We start from the raw sequence: 23,474 nt of genomic DNA, 5'->3' as shown, positions 1-23,474 counted from the left end.
ATTGTTACTAAACAAGAAAACAACCAGCTAATTAACCCATCTTCTAAACCCCTCACATCATATGTCCTATTTATTTTGTAATTAATATTGTTTCTTGATCCAAAAACCCCCCTAGGGTTTCACTTTCATTTTCACCAAATTCTAATGCTTTCAAGATCAAATTCTAATGGTTTCAAGTGCACTAGGCTAGGGCTGTAGTCAACCTCGAACTTAAGCGACCTGGCTCGAGCTAGGCTTGTTTACTTTATCCAGATGAAAAATCGAGTTCGAGTTTGGCTCGTTTAAAGCTCGACCCGAGCTTGTTAATTATATATATATATAAATGTTTTTAAAGATACTGATATATTAAAATTAAAAAATATAAATTTTAGCATACATTATATATTAAACTTATAAACTAGAGAATTTATAGCATTGCATGTTTTATTTTTATTTTTGTTATTATTATTATTATTATTATTGTTGTTATTAGTTTTTATTATATATGTGTGCGTGTGTGTATAAAATTTAGGATTTAATCTAAACGAGTCGAGCCAACCCTAGCTTGAGCTCGGCTCGTTTAAAAATCGAGCTGAGCCAGCTCGTTTAGATTCTAGCTTTTTTCGAGCGAGCCACAGGCCTACATACTTTTTGAACAACCCTACAATAGGCTCGGAGGCACCCGTGTTTGCGCCGAGTCTGGGAAGGGGTCCCTACAGCTTTTGTGCAAGAGGCTGTTTCCATGGCTTGTACGTGTGACCTTCGAGTCACAAAGCAGCAACCTTACCAGTTGCTCCAAGGCCCGCCCTCACTGACTTTAAGGGGTGTTTGGGATTCCTTATTTTACCTCCTTATGACTTATTTAAGTCATAAGTTATTACAAAGTTGTAACTTATCACTTAATCACTTATACACTCACAAAATCTAACTTTCCCAAACACCTTATAACCTATAAGTTATGTTGGTAATCAAAAGACACAAAACTGTTGTATTAAAGGGATTAAACTACCACACTTTACAAGACACTTAAACCACCTATTTATACTAAAACATACAACCTAAAATCTGCATAATCTTAAACAACTTGCACAACTAGTTGCAAGTTACAACCTTATCTTCCTAGATATGCTAACCTTCATTATTTTACTTATCTAATATAACAACTTGACACACAAGTTGTTTACACAAAACATCCTTTTAGTTATTCCAGAAGTCAACCCGAACATTGACTCGTGACCCGTATGTTAACAAACCTGTGAACATAACGATTATGTCTAACAAGTTATAAGCTATAAGAGGGTAAAATAAAGAATCCCAAACACCCTTTAATTATTGAGATCTAACAATGATCTCAACTTATATGCTCAATAATTATATATTCTGTGACAGTGGTTCTAGAGCCTTGAAGTTGTTCCTTTGTAATTAAATTGAAGTTTAAATGTCTTGTGGCATCATTTGTTTTGTGTTTGATCAATATTTTTCTTCTTGTTAGAATAATGCATCTGATTCAAGGGACACATAAAGCGCCCAAGCTTGCACGAGAAGATCTCATTAGCAACATGCCTGATGATGTGCTAACTAATATTCTCGATCGGCTGCCAATACAAGATGCAGTCAGGACCAGTATCTTGGCGAGAAACTGGAGATTTAACTGGACTTTGCTTAGCCAACTTGTGTTTGACGAGAACTTCTATTACTATTTAACGAGAACAAATGACGAAAGTAAGCTTGGGAGAATTATAAATAGGCTTCTTCTTCATGTTAAAGGCGCCATAATAAAGTTCTCTCTATGCATGCTCGACGAACTGGATGACGCAGATATTGCAAATTGGATTTTGCTCTTGTCGAAAAAAGGAGTTAAAGATCTCGCCATTTGGAAGATGGGTATTCGTGACCAACTTAAGTTGCCTACCCATCTTTTCTCTTGTTTAGAGTTGAAACGTTTGAAACTTACTAATTGCTGTTTGAGTCCCCCGTCTACTTTTCGTGGTTTCCCAAACCTATTGAGCTTGGAGCTGCATCTGATACGATTTGAAACTCGTGACCTTAGGGGGTTTCTTACTTGCTGCCCTTCACTTGAGATTTTGATTTCCACATGCACATTAAAAGCGGTTTGGATAGCAAAACTTGAAAATATCAAAATATTATCTATGTATTTATCTATGCTTGATCGCGACATCATGATGAGATTTCTAGACTCTCTTCCAAAACTTCAAGAGCTTGAGTTGAATTTTCGTACCTGCAAGGTAATAATGCTAAGTTGCGTCTTTTCAAATCTAGTAAATAATAAGTAATAATATTTTCATAATCTAAGTTACTTTTCTTGTAGTTGACAGAAGGTGTTAACAAGAGGCTTTCTACCGGCTTTCCCAGCCTCAAGGCTCTTAAATTGTCAAATATACGTTTAGATGATGGTACTATGAAGTTATCATGTGCCTTTGAATTGATAAGGAGCTTCCCTAATCTGCAGACTCTTGAAATCACCGAATGTCGCTTGGTATGCATCATTCTGCTCGTCTTATAATCAAATATATCATTTGAATACTAGTTTGCTATTCTTGCAGCGTGATGGCGTGTCTCCACGGGTAGACTGCAATACAACGGGGCTGCTGCAGCTTCGTAGGGTGACGTTTGAGTATTGGAATGGCTCAGAGAATGAGTTATGTTTGTTAATGTATTTACTTGCGTGTTCCCCTTTCCGGAAAAAGATTGTTATTCGTTCCAACTTTTGCTCTAGGATTACGTCGGATGAAAGGCTGGAGTTTGCTAGTAAGTTGCTGAAGATGCATCGAGCTTCCCCTGTAGTCAATATCGATCTATCCTAATTTTAGTTGTAAACTTCTCTTTTATTTTTTCGGATATTTGTATGAATTTATGGCATTCTTTTGAATTGTTTTATGACTTTATCAAGTTATGTTGGTTTATTATTTGATTATTTGCTTTATGAGCAAACAAGAATATGCTGTTTTAATTTTAATATTAAAGTTTTTTAATTATTTTTTTTTGTTTTTTGTTTCATTTTCTAGGATACTCGAAACCTGATTAACCCACCCCAAAAAAACCGAACCCGAGCGAGAGATTTGGGTTGGGTTTCAGGTTAAGATTTAAATATTTGAAACCCGAAGAACCCAACCCGAAAAATGAGCCCAAAGAACACCCCTACATGAGCCAAGTTCTTGGTTTAGACAAAAAAACTCGAATTTCTTAAGCTAGTGCTAGACGAGTTGAGGTCCTGCTTGGTTTAGCTCATTTACATTCTAAGTGCATAAAGTAATGTCAACACATTATTATTCATCAATCAACACATAATTCCTTTCCATATTGGATCTTAACAAAACCTGAACAAGATCAGAGTCAAATTTAAGAGAATGCAATCCATAAAATAGAAGTTCAAAAGCCGAAATCGATTTCAGCTACCGGGGAAGCTCTATGGAGCTTCAACAACTTCTTAGCATGAAACAACTGTTCAACGGGCTCTAGTTTGAAGTCGCGCCGTAGATGAATCTTTTTCAGGGAAGGAGAACGCGCAAGGAAATACTTAATAAAATATATTTCATTCTCTAAACCTCTAAAAACTCCACACGCTGCAGCTCCATCGTGTTGTATTCTACCTCCGGATTTGGAATTGGAATTGAAATTGGAAATGGGTCATCAGCCTGCAAGAATGACGAGTATTTAAACGCAAAACTACACATATATCGTATATGAGATTATATGACAAGTATGTGGTGTGATAGGTACAGACCTGCTGAACTGCAGTGAATCCAAGGGTCTGCAAATTTGGGAAGCGTCTGATAATTTCCAAAACACGTGATAACATAATTCCATTGCCAAATTTTATTCTCGTTATTTTAAAAGCCTTAAGGGATGGAAAGGCGGCCTGGAACACCTTTATAGCACCAGCTTCTGTCAACTATGCGAACGCGGTAATAAAAGTCGTAAATATAATGAATTTGCAGTAAAAATAGCAACAAAACTTTACTATTATTTCCAATTTGCAGTAAACGAACCGAACGAATGGTGAACCGTTTGGCTGGAAGTTTGTTTATGTTCGCTCGTTTATTAAACGAACGAACATGAACAAAAGCTTGTGTTCATTTGATTAAACGAACGAACATGAATGCATGTTTCGTTTGTGCATTTATGTTTGTGAGCGTTCGTTTATGTTTACTCATTTATGTCATTTATGTCCATTCATGATCGTTTATTTATGTACATTTTTTATGAAACTTTGGACTAATCATCTACTTGAGTGAATTCGTTTGTTCATTTATGTAAATTCATGTTTGTTTGCGTTTGTTTACACTTGTTGATTTATGTTCGATTACCTTTGTTGAATTATGTTCATTTGTGTTTGTAAACTATTCATTTAGATTTTAAATGAACAACCATAAACGAACATGGACATGTTACTTTTTTAAACGAACATAAAGACAAATATTTGTCCGATTAAGTGTCCGTGTTCGTTTAAATTTAAATGAAGGAACACGAACATGCACTTGTTCGTGTTCGTTCGGTTCGCTAGCATGCCTATTTTAGATTATGCTCAATATTATTACTTACTAGATTATGAAAAAAAAAAGACCATTGACTTCAACTTAGCCTTACATTGTAGTCTTGAAAATCCAAACCAACCTCTTGAAGTTTTGGAAGACAACCCAGAAGCTCAAAGACGTTACAAGAACTCGTAGTCTCAAGATGACACAATGGAAAAGATAATATTTTGAGATTTTCAAGTTTTGCAATCTCAGCTAGTTTCACGCTGCTGCCGGTATAAGAAACATAATCCAGTTTAAGAATCTCAAGTAAGGGACACCGAGTAATAAACCCCCCGAGGTCACCGCCTCCAAATTCAACGCAACATAACTTTAAGCTCAATAGGTTTGGAAAACCACGAACACCATGTGGAGGATTAAAACAACAGCCAGTAATTCTCAAATGTTGCAACTCTAAACACGAGAAAATATGGGTAGGCAAATTCACTTGCGGTCTACTCCAATATTCGAGATTGAGGTCCTTAATTCCTTTTTTGGACAAGAACATAATCAAGTGAAGAATATCTTCACCGTTCAACAAGGTGAGGTCAAGGGCAAACTTTGTTATAGCACCATTAAAATGAAGAAGAAGTCTATTTGCAACCATCCCAAAACTATTTTCGACTCTTCTTTCTATTAAATACGCAAAGAAGCTCGCATTGCATGCGACTTCGCTAAGCATAGTCCACTTAAACCTCCAGTTTCTCGACAGGATACCAGTCCTCACCGCCTCTTGTAATGGCAGACGATGCAGAATATTGTTTACCACATTATCTGGCATCATGCTAATAAAATCTTTTGGTCTGAACTCCGATTCCATTAGTCTAACAACAAGAAAAATATTAAACACAAACATTGTTACTTTTAATTAAAATAAACCTAAAGTCTGAACAGAATCACAAAAGATACAAAACTAATCGGTTTCTGCTATTAAATTACTTTCATAATAATAAACAGAGTCATAAGTTTCATCTAATCGGTGCAACTAATTGTTAGTCGGCCCAAATTGGATTTTTTTATAAGGCAGTCGGACCTTGGTGTTAACCCGTGACTCCAGTTATTGGTTTTTCTGATTGATTTGTTATGTTTACGTGTAATTGTTTATGTTAACTAGGGGTGCAAACGACTCGAGCTGTTCGCGAGCTACTCGAGCTCGTATTGATAAAAAGCTTGAAATGAGCCAAGCTTTTCCGAGCTCGAGCCGAGCCTCAAATAAAGGTCGTTTAGTTATCGAGCCTGAGCTCGAGCCTTGTATGCGAAGCTTGTATAGGCCCGTCGAGCCTCAACGAGCCTTGGGCATTTTTAAGTTTTAAGGTCTTTCGGGCAATCTATTATTTTAACACTTCATAGCCAAGCTCGGGCCGAGCTTTGGCTCGTTTAAAGCACTAAACAAGCTCGAGCCGAGCTTAGGCTTGTTTAAGGTTTTTTTCTCCAAAAATGTTTAAAACTATAAAAATGTATATAACTTAATAAATAATAAACGAGCCAAGCTTTAGAAAAAGGGCTCGAACAGTCGAACCGAGCCGAGCTCAAGCCCTCATAAGTCAAAACGAGCAGAGCTCGACTCGTTTACACAAAACAGCCCATCACTCCATCAGGTTAACCGGTTATTAGTAGACCTGTCCAAAACACTCGTCGCTCGCTCGAAGAATACTTAGAAAATGCTCGTTTGATTTCGGTTCAATTTGAAAACGAACCAATCTACGCTCGGTTCGGTTCGGTTCGATTTACTCGAATTATATATATAATATATAATATATATTATAACATAAGATAAAAAGGGGGCCACAGAAGGTTGTCCAGAATTTTCGTTTTGCTATTTAGGATATATTGTTGGTCGCTAAACACATTATTGTTGGTTTGTATGTTGGCTGATGGTGTTTCTTTAATGTTTCATTTCTAGGACTGCACTGGTTCGAGTCCCACTGCTTCAGGCTTAATTTATTTATTTATTTTTTATACCTTTTACCCTTTTGTTCGTCTATTGTGTTTTCATTTTGTTGCAATTTTTTCAGATTATCGTCAATTGATTTCAAAAATGGATTTAATTTGTGTTTCACGCTTAATTCATCCGGTAGATTGTTGTTTTGCATCGAATTTGACACTTTATTTTCCAGTTGCTGTCTATGTGACTCCTTGGGAATACGGCGGTGATTGGTGACAGTGGAAAGCCAAAGAAACGGATGCTTTTTGTTGTGCATCAGGTCCTACTAATCAGTAATCAACATGTATAAAAGACAAGCCCAAGGAAAGAATGCCTTTTAATCCTAATTGATATGCGCTAATCTTGGTTTCGACTTTAGGTTTTATTGAGAATATAGAACTTTGAAAATTAATATGGCATCCTTGAAATTCTTGAAATGATGTTGATTAGTATTCCTTTCGTCTTTTAATCGATCAGAACCTGCTGCACACTATTTTTGGCCCAAGATGTGAGTTCCAGTTGGTATAACATCAGAATCCACTTTGCACACAACTTTTTTGGTGGGAAAAACTAGTTCATATAATTATTTAAATCATTTTCAAATTTCTCACTCTTATCAGTTTCATAATTACTTTCATAATAAAAGTAAAAATCAGGACTAATCGGCGGGAAAGAGCCGAGCCGAGTGCCGGCTCATTTTGACTTACGAGGGCTCGAGCTCGGCTCGTGAGTTTTTTTTCAAGCACGGGCCCGACTCGTTTATCATATAATTTATATACATTTTTTTATTATTTTTATATATTTGGAGAAAAACCTTAAGCGAGCCTAAACTCAACTCGAGCTCGTTTAGTATCCTTAAACGAGCAACAACTCAGCTGTTAAGTGTTAATTATTAACTAATACATAGAAGTCCATAAGAGGTCAAACTTCAATACACACAAAGCTCATTAAGGCTCGACAAGCCTAAATGAGCCTCCCATACAAGGCTCGATAACTAAACGAGCTTTGTTTGAGGTTATCGAGCCTTGTTTGAGGCTCGTTTACACCTACACCTCTATGGGTTACTAATTAATTTTCAGCTAATTGGTGCAACTAATCACTAGTCGGCCCAAATCAGATTTTTTTAAAGGCAATCGGACCTTGGTTTTAACCGTAACCCCAGTTATTGGTTTGAACTATGTGAACTTGGAAGTATTTATGTGAATTACCTTTTATATGTAATTATTATTCAAAACTATATGTATATAAATGAAGAATACTATTGTTTTGTTTCTTTTATTATGATCGTGGACAAATCTTTATGCTTAATTAAGGATGTTATGATAGTTTTGTGAAGCATACATAATTACTTTAGTTATATGCTTGTGTTGGAATTGAAAATTTGATCATGTTGAAAGTCAACTGTGCAGATTACAATTGTTTGATTCAAAAGGGTTGTGAAGCGAAACTGATGATTGGATTAGATATTGCAAACTATTGTTCACTTAGATTAGAAACAGTTAATGAATTTGTACTACAACGCTTATAAATTGTTTGACCCAAAGTTTACAAAAGGGTCCAATTGAAAGTCAAAATTTAATTAGTTTAATGCCAAAATTGACTGCGACTGTTGATTAAATTATCTAATTGTATTTGAATGTTATTTCACTTGTGAAGCTGGATAAACGAATTTAAATTTTACAAATTAGGGGTGAGCAGAAAACCGAATTAACCGAACCGAAAAAACCGACAGAAGCATTAACGGACGGTTAATTTTTTGTATTTTTGAAAAACCAAATTTTCGGTTTCGTTTCGGTTTTCCATTTTTTAAAAACCGAAAAAAAACCGAACCGAACCAATTGATGGTGATGAAGATTATGAGACTAAACTTTGAAGATGAACAAGATGATAAATGAAGATTAGGACTAAACTTTTAATGTTTTTTTTTATTAAAAACTTTGTTGAATTTTTAAACTCTACTATTCTAGCAACTTTTTATTCGTATGATTCCACGTAACATGTGTCAATTTTTGGTTTTTGTATTTAATATATCTGTGGTACTCAAATACATTCTTATAAGTTTAAAGTCATCATCTTCGTTTTTAAAATTTTTTGCAATGTCTACACATAATTGGAAAAAAAAAACGACTATAACCGAACCGAAACCGAACGGTTTGTATATTAAAAAAACGAGGACTTCGGTTTCGGTTTTACCTAAAAACCGAACCGAACCGAACCGTGCTCAGCCTAGTACAAATTGCATATTCAACATTTGACGGCTAGGGGCATTCTTGGAATTATGCTTGTTATAAGAGCAATTACTCTACTTATAAAAGTCAACTTATAGTGTAACAATAATTATAGTCTAGTTATAACAACAATTACTCCAATTATAAAAATCAAGTTACAATGAAATTACTCTACTCAGTTAAAAATTCTATTATTTCCTTTATGCAATTATTCTACTTATAAAAGACAGTTACAATGATTATGAATAAGTAGAGTAATTATTGTGTACAACTAGAGTAATTATTAAAACACGATTACTCTAGTTATAGGTTCAATTTATCATGTTGCGTGATTAAGAGCATGTTGTTTTGTAAGTAGAGTAATTAATGTGTATAAGTGGAGTAATTACCGAAACACAATTGTTTGCAACATTTGAAAACCTTTGCAAACGCACACTCTGTTAAATTCACATAGTTCAATTAGTCGAATTGATCGATTACGCATAGTTCAATATGCAAACAGTCTAATTTGTAAAGGCTTCAACCGATCAATTGCTTATTTACAATTTTGCCACTTGAGTTTTCCTTCAATTCGCACTATTAGCACCCTAATTCTATTTGTATTTGTATTTGATCCAAACCTTTTATATATATATATATATAGACACCATTTTGACCGACTTTGATACAAACTAGCGATTAATCGGTAATTAATTAATTGATAGATCGAAGTGAGAACTTACACGGGAGAGATGTCAGCTCGCCTATGGATGAAATTAGATCAAAAGGTGAATGATAGATCGAAGTGAGAACTGTTACTAGTGTTTGTTTATTTATATTATTAAGTGATAAAAGAAAGAGTTAACGGCCATTTTCGTCCCTGTGGTTTGCTACTTTCGGCACTTCAGTCCAAAATTTGTATTTTTGTCAATTTAGTCCTCATAGTTTTAAATATTAGCCAATTACGTCCTATCCGTCTAACGGCATCCAACTATGCCGTTAGTTTAAGGGTATTTTTGTCTTTCTCCTTTTTATTTTGAGTTATTGGTCATTTTCATCCCTGTGGTTTCATACTTTTGCCAATTCAGTCCAAAGTTTGAACTTTTGTCAATTTAAGTCAGTTTTTTTTCTATAACCCTAGAGAGCATTATCCAAGCCCAAAACAAGTCTGCATTTACTCTGTCGACAACAGTAATCATACCCCCTCCTCTCGTATTTAGTTTTTAGACGGTTCCTAAACTCTCCCCCATGGTGGAATTCAATGGTAAAGTGGTCAAAGCAATTCCGTGAAACCGAATTGTACGGAAAAAACAAAAAATCGTTTCTTTGATGAATGCATAATATTTAGGGTTTAGAGATTAACATATCATAACGAAAATCTGGGTCTTAATCAACTATTATACATTAATCAACAAAACAATTTTTAGTTTTTTCTGTATAATTCGGTTTCAGGGAATTACCTTGACCACTTTACCATTGAATTCCACCATGGAGAAGATTTAGGTAATGTCTAGAAACTAAATATAAGGGGGGGGGGTATGATTACTGTTGACAATAGAGTAAATGCATACCAGTATTTGAGGTTGCTCGATGGTTTTGGACTTGAATTATGCTCTTCAGGGTTATAAACAAAAAACATAAAAAATAAAAAGAAAACTAAACATTAAATTGACAAATTTTCAAACTTTGAACTGAATTGGCAAAGATATCAAACCACAGGGACTAAAATGACCATTAACTCAAAATTAAAATAAGAAAGACAAAATTACCCTTAAACTAACGGCATAACTGGATGCCGTTAGACGGATGGGACGTAATTGGCTAATATTTAAAACTATGAGGACTAAATTGACAAAATTAAAAATTTTGGACTGAAGTGGCGAAAGTAGCAAACCACAGGGACGAAAATGGCCATTAACTCTAAAAGAAAAACAAAAGAAAAAAAAGGCTTTTTATTCTTTAGCCCAACAAAACAGCCCATCCGGTTACACGGTTACTGGTAAAGTGGTAGGTACTAGGTAGAGCATGAATCTGGTTTTCCTAATATTTAGTTTTGGGTATGGAACTGGGTATTTAAATACGTTATTTTCGGGCATTGAAAAAACCTTGTTTTTGGGTATTTTCGGGTTTTTTCCGGGTAATTTTTGGGTATAGATTGGGTTTTTAAGGGCTGCACTTTTTTGGGGTATTTTCCGGGTATTTGAAAAACCCAGTTTCGAGTATTGAAGAAACCCGGTTTCGGTTTTCGTGTATTACTGGGTACAAATCGGGTCTGCTTCTGGGTATGGATTTTGATACAAAAATGCATACCATATTCGTACCCTACGGGTAGGGTCGGGTACGGGTTTGGGTGGTAAAAATCCGGTTCCGGGTTTTTTTGGGGTTCGATTCCGAATTCGGGTTTTTTGTGCACCACTACTGATAGGGCTGTTCAAATCACTCGCCACTAGCTTGGAAATGCGCGTTCGATTTCAGCTCGGTTTGGTTCGTATACACACATATAATTTTTTATATCTTTTTGATTTTTCTTACTCTCTTGACTTCATATTTTCATTTGTTCGCTTCAAATTTTTAGGATATTAAAATTTTGTTTTCATGTACATTGTTTTCAACTTCAAATTTATTTCTTACAGAAATTTGCAAGCTACTATAAGTTTGTCTAAAAGCTATTAATTTATTTTCATGTACATTATATTTAGCTTCAAGCTTGTTTCTTATACTAAAATTTTAAAGGGGAAAATAAATAACTAATGCTCAAAACTCGCTCAATGCATCAAAAAATGTTCGCTCGATTTTGGCCGGTTTGAAAATTAGCTGCACGGCTGGGTTTGTAAGCAAGCCAAGCATGAGCAATACATTGTTTGGTTCGGCTTGTCTCGTAACCGTCCTAGTCATTGGGATATCAGTTAATAACTAAACATGCTAAACGAAAACCGGTTATAATAACTGGTTTATTAAAAATAACAATTAAATAACTAAAATAGAAAATAAAATTAATAAAGTTCTATTTTTTATTTATTTTTGATATTTTTGAATTAACCAACCATAAAAAAATAAACTGCGAATACATTTTAATTTTTGATATCAAATCATCGTGGTCGTCGTTTTCGCTTAGTGTTTATCAAATCGTAGCGTTTATTGGGTTTGATTTTCATGTGGCTCTTCATCATAACTAGGGGTGTAAACGAGTCGAGCTGCTTGTGAGCTACTAAGATCTATATAAAGCTCGAAACGACCCGAGCTATTTTTAACTCGAGCTAAGCCCAAGCCTCAAATAAAGCTCGTTTAGTTATCAAGTGTGAACTCGAGCCATGTATGGGAAGCTCGTTTAGGCTCGTCGAGCCTTAGCGGGCCTTGTTACTTTGAAGGTTTACCTTTTTTGGACTTCTATGTATCAAGTTAAGATTTTTCTCAAAATATATAAGATTAAAAAATATATATAAAAATTAATAAATAAATAATAAACGAGCCAAGCCTGAACTTGAAAATACAACTCACGAGCCGACCTCGAGCCCGAGCTTGAATAAACAACTCGAGCTTTAGAAAAAGAGCTCGTTTTCTGTTGCAACTTCATCTCCATGCAAGTTTTTACAAACGAAGAGGTCGCGTTCGAGATTTTTAACATGTTTTACAACTAAGTGACTAACAATAAAGTCAAATTCGCTAAAAATGATTTGTGTTAATCTGTTATGATTATTTGGTTAAAGTTGTTGAATAAAAATTTTATAAACAGATTAATCATTTCTAACAAAATGAGTACAAACGTGCAGCAAATAAAAGCAAAGCTCACGAAAAGTAAAATTAAGCGAGATCGATTTCAGCTGCCGGGGAGGCTCGGTGAAGCTTCAACAACTTCATAGCAACGTCAAACTTTCATCGGGCATCACATCAAATGCGAGGGGGTGAATAACAATCTTTTTTAGAAGAGGAGAACACGCAAGTAAATACTTTATCAAGCACGCTTCGTTATCTGAACCTTTTAAGTTTTTAAACTCCGCACTCGTTAGCTGCAACGGGCCCATTGTGTCATAGTCTACCTCTGGAGGACGAATTGCAGGCGTCTGGTCATCACGGTCATCATGGTCATCATCCTGCGATAATAACAAACTAGCATTCAAACGCGAAAACAATATGTTATATGTATATCAGTATATGAAACATACCCAATCACTTGCTGTGATTTCAAGGGTCCGTAGATTCGGGGATCTCTTAATCAATTCAAGAGCGCACGAAAACATAATATCGTCGCTTAAATCTATGGTAAATAATGTAAGGGTCTTGAGGCATGGGAATGTCGCAAGGAACGTCTTTTTTGCAGCGCCTTCTGTGAACTATAAAAAATGTAAATATTATTAGTAACTAGTTTTTCTACCCGGCGCGCCGGGGCAGTTGGAAAAACCTCATCGTTGAAACACGGGCGTTGGTAAAACCCGAGCGTGACGACGATAGGTCGACACAAATTCGGTCAGTATCAGTTGCGTTCGTCACGATATAGACACCATTGGAAAAATTTAAGCGTTAAAGCCCAAAAAATTAATTCGTCAAATTAACATATAAAAACATTAACATATAAGAAAACAAAATATTAAAGACGAGGTTTATTTGGTTGTCAAACCTAGGCGGTGTTAAAACCCAAGCGTTGTCGATCCCAAGCATTGAGGCGTTAACTTGACACGAATTCAGTCGGTTTTGATTACGTACGTTACAGTACCAGAACTTAAAAAAACAAAAAAAAATATAAAAATTGAGGTGGACCAATAACCTTTTTTTGTGCTTGCGCATTGTTAAAACCATAGCGTTGTCGGTCATGGGCTTTAAATAAGGTCGCGAGTCTGCACGAACTTGGTTGGTTTCTTTCAGGTTTGTTATGATACAGGACCTAAAGCAAAAAAAAAATTGACGTTTGGTCGTTTCCATTACGTATATTATGGTAACTGAACTGAAAAAAATTCGTCAACCAATACGGTGCTGCCAAGTGGCCTGCGGCACCAAAGTTCTTCTTTATATATATAGTAATTAGATTATGTAAAAAAGAGACTAAATTAGTAAACTTAACCTTACCTTGCACTTTACAAACTCCAAACGAAGTTCTTGAAGTTTTGGAAGAAAACCGAGACGTTCAAGGATACTAGTGATCGCCACATTCTCGACATGACACAATAATATGGATAACATTTTGAGATTTGCGAGTTTTGCGATATCGACTAGTTTCACTCTACCCGTGCGTGGGGAGAATACTCAGGTTCATCTCAGGCGATTGATGCAGACGCTTGAATAAAATATCATGAAAGAAACGTCGATAACGCATGTTTAAAATCTCAAGTACGGGACACTGAGTAATAAACTCCCCGAATTTGCTACTTTCAAAATGCAGCAGACCCTACTCAAAGCTCAGTAGCTTTGGAAACCCACGAAAACTAGCGGGAGGATCAAAACGACAGTACAAAAGCTTTAAATGATTCAACTCTAAACACGAGAAGAGATGGGTAGGCAACTCGAGTGGAGGTCCATTCATCCTACAAATGGTGAGATCCTTAACGCCTTTTTGAGACAAGAACAAAATCCAATGTGCGATATCTTCATCGTCCAATACGGAGGAGAAGCATCGGTCGTCTATGTAGAGGTAAAACTTTGTTATGGCACCTTTGATATTAAGAAGAAGTCTACTTATTATTCTCCCAAACTTACTATCCGCATGTCTTTGTATTATATATATATATAAAAGTTCTCGTCAAATGCGAGTTGGCTAAGCATAGTCCATTTAAACCTCCAGTTTTTAGCCAAGGTACTGGTCCTCACTGCATCTTGTAATGGCAAACAATCCAGAATATGAGTTATCACATTATCCGGCATGCGGCTAATAACATCTTCTATTTCCATTATTCTAGCAAAAAGCGAAATATTAATCATTTAACCGACCCGAATACCAAACCTAACCTGAAGCCGCCCGAACCCGACCAACCCGAGCATTAAATGGATCGGTTATTGGGTATTTTTTTCTCAACAAAAAACCCGACCCAAAGCCACCTGAACCCGAATTAGAAATTTCTCAATTAAAATACGATCAGCTTTTTTAACCGTGCCCGAATACCAAACCCGACCCAACGCCACCCAAACCAGAATTAGAAAGTACCTGAAAAACCCAAGCCCGACCAACCCGAACCTTAAATGGGTCGTTGTCGTTTCTCTCAACAATAAACCTAAACAACCCGACCCAAAGCCATCCCAACCTAAATTAGAGAATACCTGAAAAACCCAAACCCGAACCTTAAATGGGTAGTTGTCATTGTTACTAAACAAAAAACCTCAACAACCGGACCCAAAGCCACCCCAACCCGAATTAGAGAATACCCTAAAAACCCGAACCCAAACCCGACCTACCCGAAGTCCGAACATTAAATGGGTCGGTGCCAATTTTTTCTCAACAAAAAACCTGGACAACCCAACCCGAAGCCACCCCAGCCCGAATTAGAGAATACCCAAAAAAACCCAAACCCGATTAACCCGAACCTTAAATGAGTCGTTTATCGGGTCAATTTTTCTTAACAAAAAAACCAAACAACCCGACTCGAAACCCAAAGAACACCCCATGTATGAATTCATTCTAGGGAACAGAAATGAACTATTCACAAATCAACAATTTTATAAACTTATAAAACATAATCTAACCATGAAAATCAAAAGGTCCTTATTATTTCCGATGAGTGATTGCTAAGGATCCATTTTTTCCGGCATAGGGTATACTCCCCACAAGTACTCAAGTAGTTATAGTTGTGCAATCAAAATATTAGTTGTAGTTACAACTTTTATGTTATTTTGACCAAGTACAATATTAAGTTCAATTTGAGTACTTGTGTTATTTGGGCGGGATCAACTTTTGTCCCCGCTTTGAAAATTTCACGATCCGACTCCTTGTGATATCAATTCCGTTACACCTTGTGTCCCTCCCTCTAATATCGTTAACTTCTACTGTTAAATGTTTGACAGACCGAGGAAATATTGTCTTTTTACACACACAGAGAAAAATATATATGTGTTATTTAGAGTAATTCTAATTAAGAGTACTTTTGGTCTAATTAAGCGTATTCAAACACCTGAAAGTATTTTAATTGAGGGTAATTTTGATCTTCAAAACAACTAAGCGTAATGTTCTACAATTTCTGAATCCTAATCAAAGCTCAATTGAGCGTAATATACTGCAATTTCATAATCAATTGATGGTTCTACAACCTCATACACTGATTAAGTCATCAATTTTTAGTTTTTGATCGATTTGAAGATTCTTGAGGTTCAATGGCGTTCAATATTGATTTTGGTTTTGTTTTTTGATTTGTCCATGATGAACAAACAATATTTGATTTGTAAGATTTCGTAGTTGAGCTCTCATTAGGGTTCAAAAATTGTGCGTGAGCGAATTAGTTTTAGGTTATTTATGTTTATGTCGCCATGCAATTTCAAATTGGAATGGAAACTAGTGGTGTACGTAATGTATGATACTTAATTATGAGAGAACCGTCATTTTGGTCCTTGTGGTTTGTTTGTTTTAACTATTTTGGTCCAATTTTCAAACCCTTAACAATTTTAGTCATTAAAGTTTCATTTTTAACGATTTTAGTCCAGTTAATAAACCCCATCCATCTTCTTAGTTAAAACCAGGGGCATTTTTGTCCATCCTTATTTCCCCTTTTATACTTTTTATATAATATAAACATATTATTTATAACCCTCAAAGAAATCATACGTATAACCTCCATATGTTAAATCCCTAATTCCATCAAGAAGCAATGGATCCATCGCTAACCCTAATCTCATATAAACAAATGTTGGAGTTTAATCGCTGGAATATTCGTGGTCCGAAGCAGCCATTTGATCCTTATGAGTTGTATGGTAAGTTCTATGCACAACTGTATTTTGATTTTTTGTTATAAAGCTTTTCTTTTTGTCAAATGCTAAGTATTTTCTTTTAAAAATTTAAATAAATTCTACCATTTTTATTCTTTCAGAGCAGAATTTTACCATATTTTCTTTAAAAATCAACCATGGAGGTGAGTTTATGAACTTTCCTAATAGGAAGTATGTACATGGTAAAACCAACTTCATTGACTCGATAGATGCTGATGAGTTTTCGATCATGGAGTTTAATACCTTGTTTAAGATGTTAGGGAACCCAGAAGATGAGGTATTGTACTATCACTTTAGGATTCCGGATGAAAACTTAGACACTGGTCTTAGTGCATTAGGAACAGATCAAGGTGTGATAAGCATGTGTAAGTACGTAGACAGGATAAAAATCATTGAGGTATATGTGGAGCATTGGTTTACAAAACTGAACACGTATTTTCAGTACCTGATCGAAAAACAACATCAGAGAAGTGAGCAATCGGAAAAGAGAAGAGAGTGCAACGTAAGACACTTTAATGACAAAAGTATAAAAGGGGAAATAAGGATGGACAAAAATGCCCCTGGTTTTAACTAAGAAGATGGATGGGGTTTATTAATTGGACTAAAATCGTTAAAAAATGAAACTTTAATGACTAAAATTGTTAAGGTTTTGAAAATTGAACCAAAATAGTTAAAACAAACAAATCACAAGGACCAAAATGGCGGTTCTCTCATTAATTAATGTACAGTAGTTCACCCCCGTATTTTACTCGTGAAAAAATTGATTTCTAGTATCCCTTTAAATCCTTAGATGCGACTTGGGTATTTGGCCTAGTGGAAAATGCTTATGCCTCTTTACGGAATGTCACATTTTCAATCATTGGTCATTCATAGCGCTAGTGAGAAAAATAGTGTAATTTAGAACTAGTGTAGTTTGCCGTTAAAAATAAATAAATAAAACTCCTTTCATGATTACGACTTATTACCTTAGAAGTTTTTTTTCTTTGTAAAAACCTATTTAAAATTTCTTTTATTTGTTTTTTCAAAATGATTTTTACAGCTTAAATACATTAATTTCACTCATTAAATTGTGCAATAATGTCACAATGGTGGCTTAATGTTCAGACAAAGTGTAACACCCAAATATCCTAAGTTTCAGTTTCACAAAGTAAAAGATATATGACCTTAAGAAAAAAGTAGCGGTTTTGCCATGGCAAGTAAACTAAACCGTCGATATTTAAAACCAAGCCAAATTGGAGCGACTTTGGTTTGCTTTATGATTTTTTATTTACTATGTCTTTATTATAAAAAATGATTAAAGGTTAAATTCATACATAATCATCTCGTATAAAAATTTAGGTTGCTCTATTAAGGTTATTTTGTTATAATTATTTGTAGATAGATTTCTTGTTTTCAATCTGAAAAATATTTTTTGTAAATTAGTAACAATTTTAGTGGCATAAATAAGCATATAAATATTCTTTAATTTATGATTAACCATGGTTTTTGACATTGTTTATTCAAACACTCATTTTGTTATTCAGACACCCTTTCATAACCGGATCGGACAGCGAAACGGACGGCCGACCGGTTTACCGGTTCAGCCAGTCGAACCGGTCGGACCGGGCCGAACAACTTTGGTAAAGAAAATGACAGGTAGGCTGAAAAAAAGATTTAAAAAAAAAACGGTCCCGTTTTCCTGTCGGACCGGCCAATTATTTGGGAGCCGAGCGAACTACACAGAACCGGACGCGTCAGTGGACCAAATCCCGGTCGTGCCGGTCCTGTCTCAACAACATTGATGTAAAGAGCAAACTTTGTTATAACACCATTAATATGAAGACGCCTACTTATAATTCGTCCAAACTTACTTTCGCCATTTGTTTTTCTTAAATAGAACAAGAAGTACTCGTCAAATACGAGGTGGCTAAGCACAGTCCATCTATTCATCAAGTTTTTAGCCAAAATACTGGTCCGTACTGCATCTTGTATTGGCAACCGATCCAGTAATAAAAAGATACACATATAATTTTATTTATATCAACCTTGATAAAATTATGTTTCAGAAGTATAAATAAAAAAATTTAAGTCTTTTATCAAGTAAGCTAACATTTTGCCATTTAACATGTTGATAGTCAGCAGATACACATTCTCAAGAACATTAGAATCATCAACATTCAACAATCCTTAAAACAACATAACTGCTTCAAACACGAGTACACGAAGCATCGAAATCATCCGGCGCCACACGAGCAATCCAATTGCTAAGCGTCTTCTTAATATCCGAGTGATTAACATAAGCCAACTCATACATACTGCACAAATTTACCACAAATGTCTCGTTTAAAGCCGCGGTAGGAACCCGCTCCAACGCACTCTCCAACACCTTTATAGAATCCGACAAGTCCCGCAAATACATTAAACAAAGCGCCTTGTTATTAATCGCCACCACGTCCGAATCATCCCGGTCGATACACTCCTGGTACTCACGTACAGCCGACACGTAATCTTTCCCGACCATAAACATTAACGCCTTGTTTCGGTTTACAAGATTCTTCATCTCGGTTTCAACCTTCTCTTCGGTGACAATCCCTTCGACTATATTAAAACTCGACTTCGCACCTTCCAAATCGCCTAACTGCATTTGGATATAACCGAGCTTCGAAATCAAAACCGCTCTGGCAACTGGGGTCGGGTCACAGTTAACCAAATCTTTGATCAAATCCAAGCAAACCGAAAACTCTTTATGACTCAAATGATGACTTATAATCGAGTTAATCACCAAACCCTCGCGTTTTCTCCATATATCACCCGACATACTCGAAAAATCTTCATCGGTTTCCAGTTTCGGTTTCGCATTCGTTTTAATTTTCTCTCGAACGAAATGCAGCAGCGTATAGAACCGGTCTAGCGTTTCTTGACGGTTACCAGTTCGAGACGGGAGTTCGGCGTATAACCACCGGAGGGAAAACGGGGCCATGGAGCCGTGACGGTTAGGGTAATGTTGTGGGTAATTTTCATAACTGTAAATAACGTTATCGATCCCGTTCTCGAGGGTGTCGAGTTCGGTAACAGCTTCTTGGAACCGGCGGAGTTTGGTGAGGGCTATGGTGTTTTAGGTGAGGTAAATTAGGTGTTCGTGCGGTTTCGTAAGAAGTGATTGTGTGCGGGCTCGAGCTACTTTGTCGAGAATGGACAGCCACGAGCCGCGACACGCGAGATCTTGTAGGGAGGATAGTTCATAACATATGTCGTTTAGTGAGCCGAACGCGTTGTTAAGTGGATGATCACGGGTTGAAGCATTCATGGTAGTGGTGTTTAGAGTTTCACTTTGATCTTCCACTGTGTTTTGAAGATCCATGCTTCATACACCTGAAAGAAAACAATTATTATCGAACCGAAAACCGACGGAACAGAACCGAAATTAACCAATAACCGAATTAACCGAAAATCGTTTATCGGTTATTTTTTGCACCTTCATTTAACCGAAATTAAACAAACCATTCATATATCTCCATTTCATGTACTTAGACCTCCATTTGATGTGTGTGTGTGTGTGTGTGTGTCCATTTTATGTATTTATACATTCATTTCGTGTATTTATGCATCAATGCATGTATTTCTAAGTAAAAGTTTTAGCCAAATTTGATTTTAGTTATTAAACTGAATAAACCAAACTGATTAACTGAAAACCGACTGGTTAATTTGATTTGAGGCCAATAACTGAACCGAACCGTAGAACATTTAATAAAAACCGAAAAGACCAAACCGAGATTTATAATTTTTTTCATTTTTTATTTTAAACAATTTATAAGAATTTAATGAATATGCAACTCAAATATTTTAGCCCAAATGCATATAATATAAATATTCAATTAGTTATTAATTAACACAAACATTCAGTCTCAAATTCATTACTTTGAGCCAAGAAAAATTTTAGCCTCAAGCTCAAATAGTCAAATGACAAAATCGTCAATGACCAAATAACCGATACCGAAAGGTTTTAGAAATTCAAAACCGAAGTTTCGGTTTTAGCCCAAAAGCGACCCAAACCGAACTTATGCACGCCCCTAATTCAACATATGAATTACATCTGAAAAGCTAACTTTTCCCAAATATACAAACTTGATTAACTTTCCCCAAATCCGAGCAAACTAAGAACAGAATAATCAAAACAACAGAATCATAACTCGATTAATGCAAAAGACAGTAACATACGACTGAAAATAGCAAATTGAAGAGTTTAATTGCACTAAAAAAGCCTAAAAAGTCTAAAATTCTGATTTAAAATAGCTTTTGGTTTTGCATGCAGTAAAAGCCGAATTTATAACTTTTTTTATTTTTTTAGGGCTGTCAATTTATTACACGAACTTGTTAACACGACACGGGCTTTAACAGGTTTGGGTTTGAGCTTAACAGATTTTGTGTCTTAAAAGGTGTTTAAATTCGTGTCCTAAGAGCATTCTCATCCAACCCCTCATTTAATGTGAGGGATGCTATTATAATTTAGAGAGTGATTTAGGGTATTGTGAGTGAAGAGTTTTTATATTTTAGAAAAAGTAGTGATTTTTCTGTATATTTGAAAAGCTACTGTTCACCCCCTATAATTTTTTAATATATTTTGAAAGTGGTTGTGAGTGAAGGAAAGAGAAAAGGTAATGATAAAAGGTATAAAAAGTATTATTTAATTGAAACAGAGTGAGAAAATGTAGTGAGTTTTAGTGTAATTTTTGGTTTAGGGATAGAGAGTGGGATGAGAATGCTCAAACAGGTTAAAGACCTGTTAACCTGTTAGACTGGTTGCTATGAGCGCGGAGAAAGGGAGCGTGGAGCACTGCTGAGGGGCGCGGAGGGGGGGGGGGGGGGCGCCCTTGGAACGACTGGCGCAGAAGAGTGGAAAAGGTGGGCCCTCTCTCTCCATCTCTCACACACACATACATATATACGTGTATATATATATTGGAGCGCCCAAGGGGCTTTAAACCATAGCGGGGCGGGCTTCGAAGCCCCGTGGCGATGACGTGGCACTGTGGAGGGGCTTCGAAGCCCCCACCATAGAGACCAGCCTTAGTAACCTGTGTAGATTTTTATTTTAAAAAAAATAATATATATACACTCCTAAAGTCTTAACCTAAAGTCATACGTACAAACGACATTTCACTAATGCCCGTCCGATCCCGATATTATATTTTTTATGGATGCTGCGATTTGCTTCGATGGTTTATTGTTTCAAATGCGTTATGGATTATCTATTAACGAAGACTTTTATGCTCATTTTGAAAACTTTGGTTTCGTTAAAAGTGTGTTATTCATTGTGTCTTTAAACAGGTTTCGTGTTCGGGTTTGGAAAAAATCTACAAACTTGATATAACTTTCAACAGATACATATAAAATAACACAATCAATTGACACCACAGTAACATAATACGATTGAAATTAACAAATTGAAGAGTTTAATTGAACTAAAAATACTATTAAAAAGTTTGAAACTTTATCTTCAGATCTAAAATTGAAACCCTAGGATCCAAAGGGTATGACCCAGATTGATGTAATACGATAACTTACCTCTAATTGATGGCTGATTGGTTTAAAATCTTGAATAATTGGATGATGATTTGAATCAAGCAGATGATTGATGACCTCCGGAGACGAAAGGGTTTGAGTTTGAAGAAAATTTGTTAATGGGAATAGAGAAAAAAGTAATTAAATCCAACAAAATAAAAATAAATAAATAAATAAAGATATGTTTATTAAAATAATTGCATTTTAAAATAAACGCAAAGTGGAAACAAATCACCCAAACTTTTGTGAACTGGTCGATAAAATCACTAGCAGCGGTTCCAACTTTCATATATTTTCGTCTCAATTGACCTCTGTTAAAAAACACTTAACGCCGTTAAGTTTTTTCCCTGAGTTTCAAACCGTTTTTAGAGCTTTTGATCGGAAAAACGATACGATTCGACTGATGTAAACTTGTCTCGAAACAGTGATTCAAATGACTTGATTTTTGTTAACTGGTAATTCAAACACCCGAATTGAAGCATTGTTTCATCGCTTGGATTACCGCTTTGAGATAAATTTTACATCGGTCGACTCGTATCGTTCTTTTGATCAAAAGCCCTAAAGCATCGGTTTGAAACTCGGAAAAAAACTTAACAACGTTAAATGTTTTTTAACAAAGGTCCATTAATACAAAAATAATTGAAAGTTGGGACAACTGATGGTGATTTTTAAAGTTAGGATTATTACCGGCCAATACACAAAAGTTGGAATTATTTATTTACAATTTATTTATAATAACTTATATTGATCATATTCAATGAGTAAGTCGAGCTGAACCGAGTCTCAGCTCCTCTATGCTCAAGCTCAGTTTGTTTCGAGCTATATTTCTAAAATTCGAGCTCGGCTTGATAACGTTCAATGTATGAATTAAAAGTAAGGAGTCACCGAACAATGCTCTACATGTCTCAACTTGCTTTTTTAGACTTACATGGGGTAAAACGGTCATAAAAAAAATCCTAAAAACGGACTTCCTATTGTTTTATATTGTAGTTGTTTTGCAATAGTTAGTTTTTTTTAAGTTACAAACCAGTTTCACCGAACTGTGTTTTACGAGCCTCAACTCGGTTTTTTCTTGAATGCCAAACTGATTTTGAATCTACAATTTTAATCGGTTCAAAGAAGTCTTAATTTTGGTTTAGAGTTGGGTTAGGTTACGATTTAACTGGACTTCAACTTACCAAACAAATAATAATAATGATTGTTAAATTTATTAATACTTTAATTGTAATAAGTAATGTAGTAATTACATCGAAACAGAAAGCAATTGGGCAACAAGCTACGTCGTTATCCTTTTTGAATCGCAAAACTCAATCTTTTAAAAACCAAATTCGCTGATCTTTAAGTCATAACATTTCTACTGATGACTCGTACTAAGTAAAAATATAA

General features: G+C 35.5%; 3 protein-coding genes and 1 pseudogene across 4 annotated transcripts in view; 1 reads left to right on the top strand and 3 right to left on the bottom strand.

Annotated features, from left to right (window-relative positions):
• The first annotated feature begins 1,353 nt into the window (after window positions 1-1,353).
• LOC143533248 (F-box/FBD/LRR-repeat protein At1g13570-like) overlaps window positions 1,354-23,474 on the top strand; it is a 48,134-nt gene continuing 26,013 nt past the window's right edge. The window contains exon 1 of the mRNA XM_077028087.1: window positions 1,354-2,225. Coding sequence (XP_076884202.1) covers window positions 1,476-2,225 — 750 coding nt within the window. The 5' untranslated portion in view covers window positions 1,354-1,475. The remainder of the gene's footprint in view (window positions 2,226-23,474) is intronic.
• Window positions 3,435-5,332, bottom strand: LOC143533277 (F-box/FBD/LRR-repeat protein At1g13570-like). Its single transcript, XM_077028114.1, has 3 exons — window positions 4,588-5,332; window positions 3,725-3,892; window positions 3,435-3,635 (listed from the first exon to the last, which is right to left on the bottom strand). Exons 1-3 carry the CDS (start codon window positions 5,296-5,298, stop codon window positions 3,540-3,542), a joined length of 975 nt encoding a protein of 324 aa, XP_076884229.1. The 5' UTR covers window positions 5,299-5,332; the 3' UTR covers window positions 3,435-3,539.
• On the bottom strand, window positions 12,421-14,525 carry LOC143533306 (F-box/FBD/LRR-repeat protein At1g13570-like; annotated as a pseudogene). The gene is made up of 3 exons (XR_013135329.1): window positions 13,707-14,525; window positions 12,809-12,976; window positions 12,421-12,736 (listed from the first exon to the last, which is right to left on the bottom strand). The product of XR_013135329.1 is annotated as an F-box/FBD/LRR-repeat protein At1g13570-like (transcript).
• Window positions 18,722-22,104, bottom strand: LOC143533275 (uncharacterized). The gene is made up of 2 exons (XM_077028113.1): window positions 22,092-22,104; window positions 18,722-19,898 (listed from the first exon to the last, which is right to left on the bottom strand). The coding sequence occupies exon 2, from the start codon at window positions 19,504-19,506 to the stop codon at window positions 18,733-18,735; it is 774 nt and encodes a 257-aa protein (XP_076884228.1). The 5' UTR covers window positions 19,507-19,898; window positions 22,092-22,104; the 3' UTR covers window positions 18,722-18,732.

Source organism: Bidens hawaiensis, unplaced genomic scaffold (genome assembly GCF_021521415.1).
Source record: "Bidens hawaiensis isolate Kalapana, Puna unplaced genomic scaffold, B.hawaiensis_p1.1 tig00009659_1, whole genome shotgun sequence".
Taxonomy (NCBI): domain Eukaryota; kingdom Viridiplantae; phylum Streptophyta; class Magnoliopsida; order Asterales; family Asteraceae; genus Bidens; species Bidens hawaiensis.
Note: the sequence above shows the minus strand (reverse complement) of the source record. Positions and strands in the feature narration are given on the sequence as shown.

Bases quoted from the DNA above. Each gene is read 5' to 3' on its own strand.
- LOC143533277 (XM_077028114.1), bottom strand. From the start codon at position 5,298: ATGATGCCAGATAATGTGGTAAACAATATTCTGCATCGTCTGCCATTA. The intron at 3,893-4,587 runs GTAAGGCTAAGT...GCGTTCGCATAG, and splicing joins TGGATTTTCAAGACTACAAT to TTGACAGAAGCTGGTGCTAT. The intron at 3,636-3,724 runs GTCTGTACCTAT...TCATTCTTGCAG, and splicing joins GATTCACTGCAGTTCAGCAG to GCTGATGACCCATTTCCAAT.
- LOC143533275 (XM_077028113.1), bottom strand. From the start codon at position 19,506: ATGGCCCCGTTTTCCCTCCGGTGGTTATACGCCGAACTCCCGTCTCGA.